General features: G+C 47.8%; 1 protein-coding gene and 1 long non-coding RNA gene across 3 annotated transcripts in view; one reads left to right on the forward strand and one right to left on the reverse strand.

Annotated features, from left to right (window-relative positions):
* The window catches only part of LOC134343820 (uncharacterized), a 109,687-nt gene extending 101,980 nt beyond the window's left edge, over window positions 1–7,707 (forward strand). For both annotated transcript variants that reach the window (XR_010017325.1, XR_010017326.1), the window contains exon 4: window positions 7,562–7,707. This is a non-coding gene — a long non-coding RNA (uncharacterized LOC134343820). The remainder of the gene's footprint in view (window positions 1–7,561) is intronic.
* The window catches only part of LOC134343819 (lipoxygenase homology domain-containing protein 1-like), a 345,249-nt gene that overhangs the window by 74,611 nt on the left and 255,182 nt on the right, over window positions 1–15,456 (reverse strand). Inside the window, exons 33-34 of the mRNA XM_063042573.1 lie at window positions 10,448–10,564; window positions 3,498–3,660 (exon numbers count right to left, since the gene is read on the reverse strand). Coding sequence (XP_062898643.1) covers window positions 3,498–3,660; window positions 10,448–10,564 — 280 coding nt within the window. The remainder of the gene's footprint in view (window positions 1–3,497; window positions 3,661–10,447; window positions 10,565–15,456) is intronic.

Genomic DNA, 15,456 nt, shown 5'->3' on the forward strand with positions numbered 1-15,456 from the left:
AGGACTCAGTAATACAGGGGCTGGAGTAGAGCAGGGGCCGGAACAGGAGCACGAGCGCTTGGGGCATGAAAATAAACAAGCCCAGAAAGCAATACAGAACCTCAGAATGATGGCTGGGGGAAAACACACAAAAAGGCAGAGTTCATCTGGAGGTACTGACATCCATACTCGCTGGAATTTCAAAGGATGAGAGGCGATCTCATTGAAACCTTTCGAATGTTAAGAGACCTCGACAGAGTAGATGTGGAAAGGATGTTTCCCATGGTGGGAGAGTCTAGGGCAAGAGGGCACAGCCTCAGAATAGAGGGACGTCCATTTAGAACAGAGACGAGGAATTTCTTTAGCCTGAGAGTGGTGAATCTGTGAAATTCATAGCCACTGTCAGATGAGGATGCCAAGTCATTGAGTATATTTAAAGTGGCGGTTAACATTTTTTGATTTGTAAGGGTGTCAAAGAAGGCAGAAGAATGGAGTGGAGGAGGATAATAAATCAGACAGGATTGAATGTTGGAGCAGACTTGATGGGCCAAATGGCCTAATTCTGCTTCTGTGTCTTGTGGTCTGATGGGTTTGATTTGACATTTCACTGGATTGGCATAGAATGCCAATCTCCCTCTCAAGGTGAGGAGTGACTCTGGAGCACCATTGTTTTCATCCTTGAATGGGTAAAGTGGCTATCCATGGCCATCACACCCCCCAATCTCCCCTACCCCCCAGGGTAACCCCCCTGTGGCTATCCATGGCCATCACACCCCCCAATCTCCCCTACCCCCCAGGGTAACCCCCCTGTGGCTATCCATGGCCATCACACCCCCCAATCTCCCCTACCCCCCAGGGTAACCCCCCTGTGGCTATCCATGGCCATCACACCCCCCAATCTCCCCTACCCCCCAGGGTAACCCCCCTGTGGCTATCCATGGCCATCACACCCCCCAATCTCCCCTACCCCCCAGGGTAACCCCCCTGTGGCTATCCATGGCCATCACACCCCCCAATCTCCCCTACCCCCCAGGGTAACCCCCCTGTGGCTATCCATGGCCATCACACCCCCCAATCTCCCCTACCCCCCAGGGTAACCCCCCTGTGGCTATCCATGGCCATCACACCCCCCAATCTCCCCTACCCCCCAGGGTAACCCCCCTGTGGCTATCCATGGCCATCACACCCCCCAATCTCCCCTACCCCCCAGGGTAACCCCCCTGTGGCTATCCATGGCCATCACACCCCCCAATCTCCCCTACCCCCCAGGGTAACCCCCCTGTGGCTATCCATGGCCATCACACCCCCCAATCTCCCCTACCCCCCAGGGTAACCCCCCTGTGGCTATCCATGGCCATCACACCCCCCAATCTCCCCTACCCCCCAGGGTAACCCCCCTGTGGCTATCCATGGCCATCACACCCCCCAATCTCCCCTACCCCCCAGGGTAACCCCCCTGTGGCTATCCATGGCCATCACACCCCCCAATCTCCCCTACCCCCCAGGGTAACCCCCCTGTGGCTATCCATGGCCATCACACCCCCCAATCTCCCCTACCCCCCAGGGTAACCCCCCTGTGGCTATCCATGGCCATCACACCCCCCAATCTCCCCTACCCCCCAGGGTAACCCCCCTGTGGCTATCCATGGCCATCACACCCCCCAATCTCCCCTACCCCCCAGGGTAACCCCCCTGTGGCTATCCATGGCCATCACACCCCCCAATCTCCCCTACCCCCCAGGGTAACCCCCCTGTGGCTATCCATGGCCATCACACCCCCCAATCTCCCCTACCCCCCAGGGTAACCCCCCTGTGGCTATCCATGGCCATCACACCCCCCAATCTCCCCTACCCCCCAGGGTAACCCCCCTGTGGCTATCCATGGCCATCACACCCCCCAATCTCCCCTACCCCCCAGGGTAACCCCCCTGTGGCTATCCATGGCCATCACACCCCCCAATCTCCCCTACCCCCCAGGGTAACCCCCCTGTGGCTATCCATGGCCATCACACCCCCCAATCTCCCCTACCCCCCAGGGTAACCCCCCTGTGGCTATCCATGGTCATCACACCCCCCAATCTCCCCTACCCCCCAGGGTAACCCCCCTGTGGCTATCCATGGTCATCACACCCCCCAATCTCCCCTACCCCCCAGGGTAACCCCCCTGTGGCTATCCATGGCCATCACACCCCCCAATCTCCCCTACCCCCCAGGGTAACCCCTCTGTGGCTATCCATGGCCATCACACCCCCCAATCTCCCCTACCCCCCAGGGTAACCCCCCTGTGGCTATCCATGGCCATCACACCCCCCAATCTCCCCTACCCCCCAGGGTAACCTCCCTGTGGCTATCCATGGCCATCACACCCCCCAATCTCCCCTACCCCCCAGGGTAACCTCCCTGTGGCTATCCATGGCCATCACACCCCCCAATCTCCCCTATCTCCCCCCCCCAGGGTAACACCCCTGTGGCTATCCATGGCCATCACACCCCCCAATCTCCCCTACCCCCCAGGGTAACCTCCCTGTGGCTATCCATGGCCATCACACCCCCCAATCTCCCCTACCCCCCAGGGTAACCTCCCTGTGGCTATCCATGGTCATCACACCCCCCAATCTCCCCTACCCCCCAGGGTAACCTCCCTGTGGCTATCCATGGTCATCACACCCCCTAATCTCCCCTACCCCCCAGGGTAACCCCCCTGTGGCTATCCATGGTCATCACACCCCCCAATCTCCCATACCCCCCCAGGGTAACCCCCCTGTGGCTATCCATGGTCATCACACCCCCCAATCTCCCCTACCCCCCAGGGTAACCCCCCTGTGGCTATCCATGGTCATCACACCCCCCAATCTCCCCTACCCCCCAGGGTAACCCCCCTGTGGCTATCCATGGTCATCACACCCCCTAATCTCCCCTACCCCCCAGGGTAACCCCCCTGTGGCTATCCATGGTCATCACACCCCCCAATCTCCCCTACCCCCCACGGTAACCCCTCTGTGGCTATCCATGGTCATCACACCCCCCAATCTCCCATACCCCCCCAGGGTAACCCCCCTGTGGCTATCCATGGTCATCACATCCCCCAATCTCCCCTACCCCCCAGGGTAACCCCTCTTTGGCTATCCTTGGTCATCACACCCCCCAATCTCCCCTACCCCCCAGGGTAACCCCCCTGTGGCTATCCTTGGTCATCACACCCCCCAATCTCCCCTACCCCCCAGGGTAACCCCTCTGTGGCTATCCATGGTCATCACACCCCCCAATCTCCCCTACCCCCCAGGGTAACCCCTCTGTGGCTATCCTTGGTCATCACACCCCCCAATCTCCCCTACCCCCCAGGGTAACCCCTCTGTGGCTATCCTTGGTCATCACACCCCCCAATCTCCCCTACCCCCCAGGGTAACCCCTCTGTGGCTATCCTTGGTCATCACACCCCCCAATCTCCCCTACCCCCCAGGTAGTGCCCTGGTCTTTTCAGCATCCCTCATTCCTTCCCCCTCTACAGGAATACTCACTCTCCAGGGCATCATCCACGGTGTGTTCTGTCTGCTTCAGCGTGCCGTCTTTCAGCAGCTTTTTCTGAATAATCTCCAAGGGAACCAGTTCTCGGATGATTTCCCCATCGCCCTCGGATTTTGCTAGCCACCGCTCGCAGGGAAAAACTATCGTTTCTGAGCCCTGGCATTGAATGAATGTGACATTTTAGTGACCCATAAACACGGCCTCTTTGACTTGCTCTGTCACAAATGATATTCACAAAGGACCACAAGGGTAGTAATCTCAGATTGCTGCCTGTGCCACAAGACAGTGAGGATAGGAATTGAATAAAGTGGCAGATAAATATACGGCTGAAGAATTGGAGCAGGGGGCAGGGATTCAGATTTCTGGATCATTGGAACCTCGTCTGGGGCAGGTGGGATCTGTCCAAAAGGGATGGGTTACATTTGAATCCGAAGGGGAGCAATATTCCTGCAAGGAGGTTTACTAGAGCGGTTGGAAGTGGTTTAAACTAATATGCCAGGGGGATGGGAACGAGTACGATAGAGCTGAGGATGAGCCAGCAGGTTTACAAGTAGATGATGTGTGTAACATGAATGTAAGGAAGGACAAACCAATGATTGGGTACAAGTGCAGGCAGAACAAAGAGTTAAATTGTACCACAGAGACAAAATTCAAAAGGGTGAAGAATGCAGGACTGAAGGTGTTGTATTTAAATACGCATAGCATTTGAAATAAAGTGGATGAACTCGTGGTGCAATTACAGATTGGTCAATATGATGTTATGGGCGTCACTGAGTCGTGGCTGAATGAAAACAATAGCTGAGAGCATAACATCAACAGATACACTTTGGATCGAAAGGACAGGCAGGAAGGCAAAGCTGGTGGCGTGGCTCTGTCGGTAAGAGATGGAATTACATCTTTGGAAGGAGGTGACACAGGGTCAGAGAATGTCAAATCTTTGTGAGTGGATTTAAGAAACTGCAAGGGTAAAAAAAAACTTATGGGAATCATGTATAGGCCTCCAAATAGTAGCCAAGATGTGGGATTAAGATTGCAGTGAGGGCCAGAAAGGGCATGTAATAAGGGTAATGGGGGGCTTCAATATGCAAGGGGATTGGGAAAATCAGGCTGGAGTCAGATTGCAAGAGAGGGGATTTGTTGAATGCCTATGAGATGGCTTTTTAGAGCAGCTTGTGTTTAAGCCTACTCAGGGAAAGGCTATCTGAGACTGGGTGTTGTGTAGTAACCCAGGTCTTATTAGGGAGATCAATGTAAAGGAATCCTTAGGAGGCAGTGATCATAATACAATTGAATTCATACTGCAATTTGAGAGGGAGAAGCATAACTCACATGTATCAGTATCACAATGGAATTAAGGAAATTACAGAGGTATGAAAGCGGAGGCTGCCCCGGTGGGTTGGAAGAAGGATACTGGCAGGGATGACGGCAGAGCAGAGATGGCTGAAGTTTCTGGGATTTGTTCACAAGGTGCAGGATAGATATGTCCCACAGAAGGAGTTGTTCTCAAATGACAGGGGTAGGCAATGGTGGCTGACAAGGAAAGTTAAGGACTGCATAAAAGACAAGGAAAGGGCATATAGGGCAGCAAAAGTGAATGGGAAGCTTTTAAAATCCAACAAAGAGCAACTGAAACAGCTATAAGAAGGGATAGATGAAATATGAAGGCAAACGAGCTGATAATATAAAGCAGGATACTAAAAGTTTTTTCAGTTATATAGAGGGTAAAAAGAAGGTGAGAATTGATATTGGACCACTGGAAGATGATGCTGGTGAGATAGTAATGGGGGACAAAGAAATAGCAAGTGAACTTAATGGGTACTTTGCATCAGTCTTCACTGTGGAAGACACTAGCAGTGTGCCAGAGGTCAGTGAGTGTCAGGGAGCAGGAGTGAGTGTCATTGCTATTACAAAGGAAAAAGTGCCAGGCAAACTGAAAGATCTTAAGGTGGATAAGTCACTTGGGTCAGATGGACTATATCCCAGAGTCCTGAGAGAGGGAATGAAGAGATTACAAATGCATTGGTCATGATCTTTCAAGAATCACTTGATTTTGGCATGGTCCCAGAGGAATGGAAAATTGGAAATGTCATTCCACTCTTTAAGAAGGGAGAAAGGCAAAAGAAAGGAAATTATAGGCCAGTTTGCCCGACCTCAGTGGTTGGGAAAGTGTTGGAGTCTATTATTACGGATGACGTTTCGAGGTACTTAGAGACGAATGATAAAATAAGTCAAAGTCAGCATGGTTTATGTACAGGGAAATCTTCCCTGACAAATCTGTTAGAATTCTTCGAGGAAGTAACAAGCAGGGTGGACAAAGGAGAGACGGTGAATGTCATTTACGTGGATTTTCAGAAAGCGTTTGATAGGGTGCCGCACATGAGGCTGATAACAAGATAAATTACTATGGCATTGCAGGAAAGATACTGGCATAGTTAAAGGAATGGCTGACAGGCAGGAGACAGAGAGTGGGAATAAAAGGGGGTTTTCTGGTTGGCTGCCAGTGACTAGTGGTGTTCCTCAGGGGTCAGTATTGGGACTGCTACTTTTCATATTGTTTGTCAATGATTTAGATAATCGAATTGATGGATTTGTGATAAAGTTTGTTGATGATATGGAGATAGCTGGAGGGGTAGGTAGTGCTAAGGAAGCAATGCAATTGCAGCAGGACTTAGACAAATTGGAAGAATGGGCAGAAAAGTTGCAGAGAATACAGTGTTGGGAAAATTATGATAATACATTTTGGTAAAAGAAGCAATAGTGCAGACTATTATCTAAATGGGGAGAAAATTCAAACATCAGAGGTGCAGAGGGACTTGGGAGTCCTCGTGAAAGACTCTCAGAAGGTTAATTTACAGGTTGAGTCTGTAGTAAAGAAGGCAAATGCAATGTTGGCATTTCTTTCAAGGGGGATAAATTAAAAAAAAACAAGGAGATAATGCTGAGGCTTTATAAGACACTAGGCAGGCTGCACTTGGAGTATTGTCAACAGTTTTGGGTCCCATATCTCAGAAAGGATGTTTTGTCATTAGAGAGAGTCCAGAGGAGGTTCATGAGGATGATTCCAGGAATGAAAGTGTTAACATACCAGGAGCACTTGGCTGCCTTGGGCCTGTACTCACTGGAATTTAGAAGAATGCGTGGGGATCTCATTGAACCCTATCGAATGTAGGAAGGACTGGATAGGGTGGATGTGGAGAGGATGTTTGTTGTGGTGGGGGTACCAGAACCAGAGGGCACAGCCTCAAAATTGAGGGGTGACTCTTTAGAACAACGGTAAGGAGGAATTTTTTTAGCAGGAGAGTAGTAAATCTGTGGAATGCTCTGCCACAGACTGCAGTGGAGGCCAATTCCATGGGTATATTTAAAGCAGAAGTTCATAGTTTCTTGATCGGTCAGGGCATCAAAAGATATGGCGAGAAGGCATGTGTATGGTGATGAGTGGCATCCTGAACTCAATGGGCTGAATGGCCTACTTCTGCTCCTATGTCTTATGGTCTTATAAGTGCCCTATTATTTGTGTGATTGTTGGTACTGTGTCTTGTACCTTGGCCCTGGAGTAACGCTGTTTCGTTTGGCTGTGTGTATGGGTATTCATATACAGACAGATAGATAGATACTTTACTGATCCTAAAGGAAATTGCAGTGTCACAGTAACATTACAAGTGCACAGATGTACAAGTATTAGAAAAGAAGTAAAAAGAAGAATAAAAATAAGATACACCACATTTACAAGCCAAAGGTTGCAAGATCACTTCCCTGGCTATAGGTTGACTCATTATAGAGCCTGATGACTGAGGGTAAGAATGACCTCATGCAGCTGTCTCAGTCAATACGGTTGAATGACAATTAAACCTGAACTGGAACATTTTAAATTTGTCATGTGTACATTGAAACATCGAAACATACAGTGAAATGCGTCGTTCATGTTGAATCAAATCAGCAAGTATCGCCATGCTTCCAGTACCAACACACCATGCCCACAACTCAACCCTAACCCAGTGTGGGAGAAAACCGGGGGAAACGGCCCAAAATATTGACTGTTTATTTCCATCCACAGATGCTGCCTGACTTGCTGAGTTCCTGCAGAATTTTGTGTGCTGCTGGGAAACTAAGCTTTCTTTTGAAGAAGAGAGGACAAGGACTTTTGTTAACCAATAATTTCCAATAATTGAACAGTGAGCAAAATATTTTTCATCATTTCAGTTCAAGCTGGATCCTGATTCTTAGTTCCTAGACATTGAGTTTTGATTGGTTCTCATCGTGACTGTCTCCTGAAGGAGAAGAAAGTTGTGATCAGGTGCATTTCAGCTCTGTACAGAATTGCTCTTGTGTTGTTGACAGACAGTGCACCATTCTGAATCTTGTGAGAGTTGAATTTTATCCTGCAGTCGTCTTTATTAAATAAAGTTCATATAATATATAGTCTCTTGCTACCTTCCTGTTGATGCAGTCCAGTACTTTGCTAGATTTTCATTGAAATTAAATGTATTTTCATTCTACCTGTGAACAAGACAGTGAGCAAGTGAACTAGATAGTGGGCGTATCACAGTCTGAGTCGACAAAACAAATTGGCCCATTGCTTTTCTCAATGTCTGTCTTCTTGGCTTGATTAGACTTTGCACCTTTGAAGAATAGGCAGCTGACATAGAGACTATGTCCTACAGTCCAAAATCACAAGGGTCACAAACCCAGTGGGAGATCTGGCTGCCCTTGCTGATGGCTTGTGTCTGTCATCGATAGGTGTTGGATGAAAAGACTGGTTAAAGGGAGTTCCAGTTTGGGACTGGTAAGTTATCAGCATTACTGGGTAAGTACAATGAGCGAGAGGTGGTAATGTGTAGAATTGATACGTAAATCCTCCTCCAAATGTGTGAAGGATTCCAGTGATGTATAGGTTAGTTTTATTTGCCACATGTACACGTGAAATGTGTTGTCCACATCAAATCAAATCAGTGAGGATGTGCTGGGACAGCCCGCCAGTGTCGCCATGCTTCCCGTGCCAACACACCATGCCCACAACACACTAACCCCAAACCATACGTCTTTGGGATGTGGGAGATCACAGGGAACTGTACAAACTCCTGACTGTCAGTGGCTGATCAGTGGTTGCTGGCACTGTAAAGAGGTGTGCACATATTTGATAACCTTCGATAGATGTGTGGTGGAGAGTATACTGACTGGGTGCGTCACGGCCTGATATGGAAGTACCAATGCCCTTCAACAGAAAATCCTTCAAAAAGCAGTGGAGATGGCCCAGACCATCAGAGGTAAAGCCCTCCCCACCATTGAGCACGTTGCCACAGGAAAGCAACGTCCATCAACGAGGGCCCCTAGCACCCAGGTCACGCTTCTCGCTGCTGCCCTCGGGGAGGAGTTACAGCAGCCTTAGGCCCCACACCACCAAGCTCTGGAAGAGTTTTTACCCGTTAACCATCAGGCTCCTGAACCAGTGTGGGGAACTTCACTCACCTCAACACTGAACTGATTCCACAACCTACCGACTCACTTTCAGGGACTCGACCACTCATGTTCTCAGTGTTAGTTTTTTCTTTACTTGCAGAATTTGGTTACTTTTGCACACTGGTTGTTTTTTCAGTCTTTGTTATTTATAATTTCATGTGGAGAATGTGGGCTTGATTGCAACGTTGAAGAGAAATGTTGATAATTGCATGGATGGGACGGGGTAGGGGTATGGAGGGCTATGGTCCAGGTGCAGGTCGATGTGACTGGGCAGATTAGTTGTTCGACGTGGACTGGAAAGCCTCCTCCTGTGGTGTAGTTTTCATCACTATATAACTTTAAAATTATTCAGATAATATTGTTGACAGATCTGCATATTGCTGAAGATTTCTGTAAAACATTTTTGGAATTTTAACTTCCTTAGGGAGTGTATGCCCCAAAATGTAGGTAAATTCCCTTGAATATTTTCTGAATGACGGTCATTCCAGCAACTAAATTATAAACTCAGTTCAGAGCTCAGGTGAGAAAAGCTAGAGACTAATAAATGAATAGGCACTGGGATTTTACACAAACACAGGGAGCAAATTAAATCTGCCTAGAGGCTGAAGAACACATTGAAAGGTTGTGTTCCCATGCCTTTCCTGGGATCCCTGCTGAAACTCCGGATCCAGTGAATATCAGAGCCTACAGGGAAGAAGTCATCACCTTAACACAGTGTTGTCAAGAAAACAACCTCTCCCTCAATGTCGCAAAAACTAAGGAGCTGGTTGTGGACTACAGGAGGAATGGAGACAGGCTAACCCCTATTGACATCAATGGATCTGGGGTTGAGAGGGTGAACAGCTTTAAGTTCCTCGGCATAAACATCACTGAGGATCTCACGTGGTCTGTACATACTGGCTGTGTGCTAAAAAAAGGCACAACAGCTCCTCTTTCACCTCAGACAGTTGAGGAAGTTTAGTATGGGCTCCCAAATCCTAAGTGCTTTCTATAGGGGCACAATTGAGAGCATCCTGACTGGCTGCATCACTGCCTGGTATGAGAACTGTACCTCCCTTAATCACAGGACTCTGCAGAGAGTGGTGTGGACAGCCCAGCACATCTCCAGATGTGAACTTCTCACTATTCAGGACATTCACAGAGACAGGTGTGTAAAAAGGGCCTGAAGAATCATTGGGGATCCGAGTCACCCCCCAAACCACAAACTGTTCCAGCTGCTAACATCTGGAAACAGTATTGCAGCATAAAAGCCAGGACCAACAGGCTTCAGGATGGCTTCTTCCACCAGGCCATCAGACTGATTAATTCACGCTGACACAATTGTATTTCTATGTTATATTGACTGTCCTGTTGTACATGCTATTTATTATAAATTGTACATTGCACATTCAGACGGAGATGTAACATAAAGATTTTTACTCCTCATGCATGTGAAGGATATAAGAAATAAAGTCAATTGAATTCGATATCTGCTGAGACTGACCTTCCCCTTTGACAGCAGCCTCCGGATCTCCACACTGTCCAAGTGCCACCCAGAGCTGATGCCTCGTCCATCATGCCCAATTCGGATCTTCTCGATGCACTCCCCAACATCTTCCAACTGAAAGGAACAAGCTTTATTCTAATATTTACTTCACTTAATGTCTTTTGCTCATTAACTTTTGTTTATTAATTTATTTACAAAGACCACATGGAACAGGCACAGCAACCACGGGTTTAACCCTCGCCCAATCAGGGCACCGTTTACAATGAGCAATTCACCTATTAACTGGCCGAAGGTTACTCCACAGGGAGGATGAACAAGCTCCTGACAGCGGATGCCGGAATCGAACTCCGAACTCCGACGTCCAGGTTCTAATACTATATCACTGGTTACTGCACGACTGTAGCATCCACGATTGTCCATGTCGGACACTTGAGTTTGGCAGCTTGCTAGCCTCAAACAGTTTAAAATTAGATATTCCAAATCCATATCCAAAACACATGAACAGACGAAGGCCATTCAGCCCATTGAGTCTGCTCCATCGTTCCATCACGGCTGATTATTATCCCTCTCATCTCAGTCTCCTGCCTTCTACCCAAGGGTAGGGAAAGGAAGAGGAAGGCAGCAGTGATAGGGGACTCTATAATTCGGGGGTCAGACAGGTGATTCTGTGGACGCAGAAAAGAAACACGGATGGTAGTTTGCCTCCCAGGTGCCAGGGTCTGGGATGTTTCAGATCACATCCATGATATCCTGAAGTGGGAAGGAGAACAGCCAGAGGTCGTGGTACATATTGGTACCAACATAGGCAGGAAAAGGGAGGAGATCCTGAAAACGGACTACAGGGAGTTAGGAAGGAAGTTGAGAAGCAGGACCACAAAGGTAGTAATCTCGGGATTACTGCCTGTGCCACGCGACAGTGAGTACAGGAATAGAATGAGGTGGAGGATAAATGCGTGGCTGAGGGATTGGAGCAGGGGGCAGGGATTCAGATTTCTGGATCATTGAGATCTCTTTTGGGGCAGGAGTGACCTGTACAAAAAGGACGGGTTGCACTTGAATCCCAAGGGGATCAATATCTTGCCAGGGAGGTTTGCTAAGGCTATTGGGGAGAGTTTAAACTAGGGGAGTGGGAACTGAACTGAACTGAAGAGATAAAGGAAGAGGCGGTTGGCTCACAAATAGAGAAAGCTTGTAGACAGTGTGTGAGGGAGGATAGGCAGGTGATAGAGAAGGGACACACTCACACCGATGGTTTGAGATGTGTCTATTTTAATGCAAGGAGTGTCAAAGTAATAGAGAAGAAACATAGGAAACCTACAGCACAATACAGGCCCTTCAGCCCACAAAGCTGAACATGTCCTTACCTGAGAAATTACCTAGGGTAATCCATAGCCCTCTATTTTTCTGAGCTCCATATACCTGTCCGGGAGTCTCTTAAAAGACAATATCGTATCTGTCTCCACCACTGTCGCCGGCAACCCATTCTGTGCACTCACCACTCTCTGCATAAAAAAACTTACCCCTGATATTTCCTCTGAACCTACTTCCAAGCACCTTAAAACTGTGCCCTCTCGTGTTAGCCATTCCAGCCCTAGGAAAAAGCTTCTGACCATTCACATGATCAATGCCTCTCATCATCTTATACACCTCTATCAGGTCACCCCTCATCCTCTGTCCCACCAAGGAGAAAAGGCCGAGTTCACTCAACCTATTCTCATAAGGCATGTTCCCCAATCCAGGCAACACCCTTGTAAATCTCCTCTGCACCCTTTCTATGGTTTCCACATCCTTCCTATAGTGAGGCGACCAGAATTGAGTACAGTACTCCAAGTGGGGTCTGACCAGGGTCCTATATAGCTGCAACATTACCTCTTGGCTCCTAAACTCAATCCCATGATTGATGAAGGCCAATGCACCGTATGCTTTCTTAACCACAGAGTCAAAATGTGGAGCAGCTTTGAATGTCCTATGGACTTGGACCCCAAGATCCCTCTGATCCTCCACACTGCCAAGAGTCTTACACTTAATGCTATATTCTGCCATCAAATTTGACCTACCAAAATGAACCACTTCACACTTATCTGGGTTGAACTCCATCTGCCACTTCTCAGCCCAGTTTTGCATCCTATCAATGTCCCTCCATACTACCCACAACACCCCCAACCTTTGTGTCATCAGCAAACTTACTAACCCATCCCTCCACTTCCTCATCCATGTCCTTTGTAAAAATCGTGAAGATTTATTTAAAATCACGATTTTATAAAAATCATGAACAAAGCAGATGAGCTTAGAGCGTGGATCAGAACTTGGAGCCATGATGTTGTGGCCAGAACAGAGATTTGGATGGCTCAGGGGCAGGAATGGCAGGCTTTAGATGTTTCAGAAAGGACAGGGAGGGAGGCAAAAAAGGTGGGGGCGTGGCACTGTTAATCAGAGATAGTGTCACGGCTGCAGAAAAGGAGGAAATCATGGAGGGGTTGTCTACGGAGTCTCTGTGGGTGGAGGTTGGGAACAGGAAGGGGTCAATAACCCTACTGGGTGTTTTTTATAGACTGCCCAATAGTAACAGGGACATTGAGGAGCAGATAGGGAGACAGATTCTGGAAAGATGCAATAATAACAGGGTTGTCGTGGTGGGAAATTTTAATTTCCCAAATATTGATTGGCATGTCCCTAGATCAAGGGGTTTAGATGGGGTGGAGTTTGTTAGGTGTGTTCAGGAAGGTTTCCTGACACAATATCTAGAAAAGCCTACAAGAGGAGAGGCTGTACTTGATCTGGTATTGGGAAATGAACCTGGTCAGGTATCAGGTCTCTGAGTGGGAGAGCATTTTGGAGATAGTGATCACAGTTCTATCTCCTTTACTATAGCTTTGGAGAGGGATAGGAACAGACAAGTTAGGAAAGTGTTCAATTGGAGTAAGGGGAAACATGAAGCTATTAGGCAGTAAAAATTGGGAACAGATGTTCTCAGGGAAATATACAAACGAAATGCGGCAAATGTTCAGGAATATTTGCATGGCGTTCTGCATAAAAGCACCTACCACCCTGCACTGAAGACCACCAGGACCCCACTTACGTCGTCAGACACAGTATAATCACACAGAATACTCAGGTAAGTAACACCTGTAGCAAGCCTGAGACTTGGCTGCTGTGGTTCAAAATGCTTTCCAAGAAAAGAAAAGTTGACATCGAAAGTCGGATATTCAACGATAATTGGAAAGATTGTTTTTTCTTCTGTGAGGTCAACGGCAAACCTGTGTGTCTGATATGCTGGCAACAAGTTGCTCTGGGAAAAGAGTACAATATCAAACGACAGTTTGAGACGTCACACTGAGAAAAATATGACAAGTACACAGGACGACTCAGAACGCAAAAGGTAAACGAGCTTGAAGCAGCTCTGAAAAAACAGCAATCAGTGTTCACCAAAAGTCGAGAGACTCATGATGGAGCTGTCAAGGCCAGCTATATTATTGCCAACAAAATAGCTGCCGCGTCGAAGCCATACTCAGAGGGGGAATTCATCAAGGAATGCATGCTGACGGCGGCTGAGCTGGTGTGCCCTGAGAAGAGACAGGCTTTTGGTAATATCAGCTTGTCAAGAAATACTGTGGCAGAGAGAATCGGGGACCTTGCAGGAGATTTGAACAGTCAACTAAAAGACAAAGTCTTTTCTCTATTGCAATTGATGAGAGCACCGACATGACTGATGTAGCTCAATTGGGAATATTTATTCATGGTGTTGATGCATCTTTGACCATCACCGAGGAGGTTGTGCCCATGACAAACACCACAACGGCGAACGACGTTTTCCCCAGCCTCGTCGAGGCCTTGGACTGGCTGGGGGTTGACTGGAGTCACGCTGTCAGCGTGGCAACAGATGGCGCACCGTCCATGGTCGGAAAAAAGACAGGTGTTGTTGTGAAACTCAGAGAGGAAGTTCAGACAGGGAATCTAGAGCAGGAATTCTGGAATTTTCATTGTATTATACACCAAGAGGCGTTATGTAGCAGGAGCCTGAAAATGGACAATGTCATTGATGTAGTAATCAAAACGGTTAATTTTATTAGAGCCAAGGGACTCAACCATTGGCAATTTGACACTCTTTTGTCCGAAAGTAATATTGGGCACGGCCTACCCTACCACACTGAAGTCCGCTGGTTGAGCAGAGGGGTTGTGCTCAAACGTTTTTATTCGATTACGTGTGGAAATTGGACTATTCATGAATTAGAAAGGGAAGCCGGTGGCAGAGTTGGATGACCCAGACTGGCTTCATGATCATGCATTTTTGGTGGATATAACAGAGCACTTAAATGTGCTTAATGTTAACATGCAAAGCCGCAACAAACTTGTTACGGAATACTACGACAGCATTCGTGCCTTTCAAATTAAATTAGGCCTGTGGGAGATGCAACTATCCCAGAGCAACCCAGCTCATTTCCCCTCTCTGCAGTCTGTGCGTGTCGCTCGTGGGAATAATGACAACATGGACAGGGACAAGGAGAAAATATCACGGCTGAAAAGTGAGTTTCAGAATCGTTTCCAAGTCTTCACTCAGCTCGAGAAGGAATTCTCACTATTTTGCTCACCGTTTGCTGTCAACGCAGCATCAGATTTGCCGGAGGAACTCCAAATGGAACTAATTGAAATTCAGTGTAACTCGGCTTTGAAATATAAATTTGAGACTGTGGGTCTGGACTCATTCTATCAATACCTGGGACCAATGTACCCCAAGATGACAGACTTTGCTTCAAAGATCCTTTGCATGTTCGGGACAGCATATCTCTGTGAGCAGGCGTTCTCCATAATGAACATTAACAAATCCAAACTGCGCTCGCAGCTGACACACAGACATCTAAATGAGATTATGAAAATCACAACTGCCCAGAAACTGGTTCCTGATGTTGACAGGCTGGTTAAAGCCAAGAGATGTCAGGTGTCTGGAAGCAGCAAATGAAAACTGAGTGACACTGTTCGATGTACTGCGACATGTAAGCAAAATGCAT

This window comes from Mobula hypostoma, chromosome 3 (genome assembly GCF_963921235.1).
Source record: "Mobula hypostoma chromosome 3, sMobHyp1.1, whole genome shotgun sequence".
NCBI classification, from domain to species: domain Eukaryota; kingdom Metazoa; phylum Chordata; class Chondrichthyes; order Myliobatiformes; family Myliobatidae; genus Mobula; species Mobula hypostoma.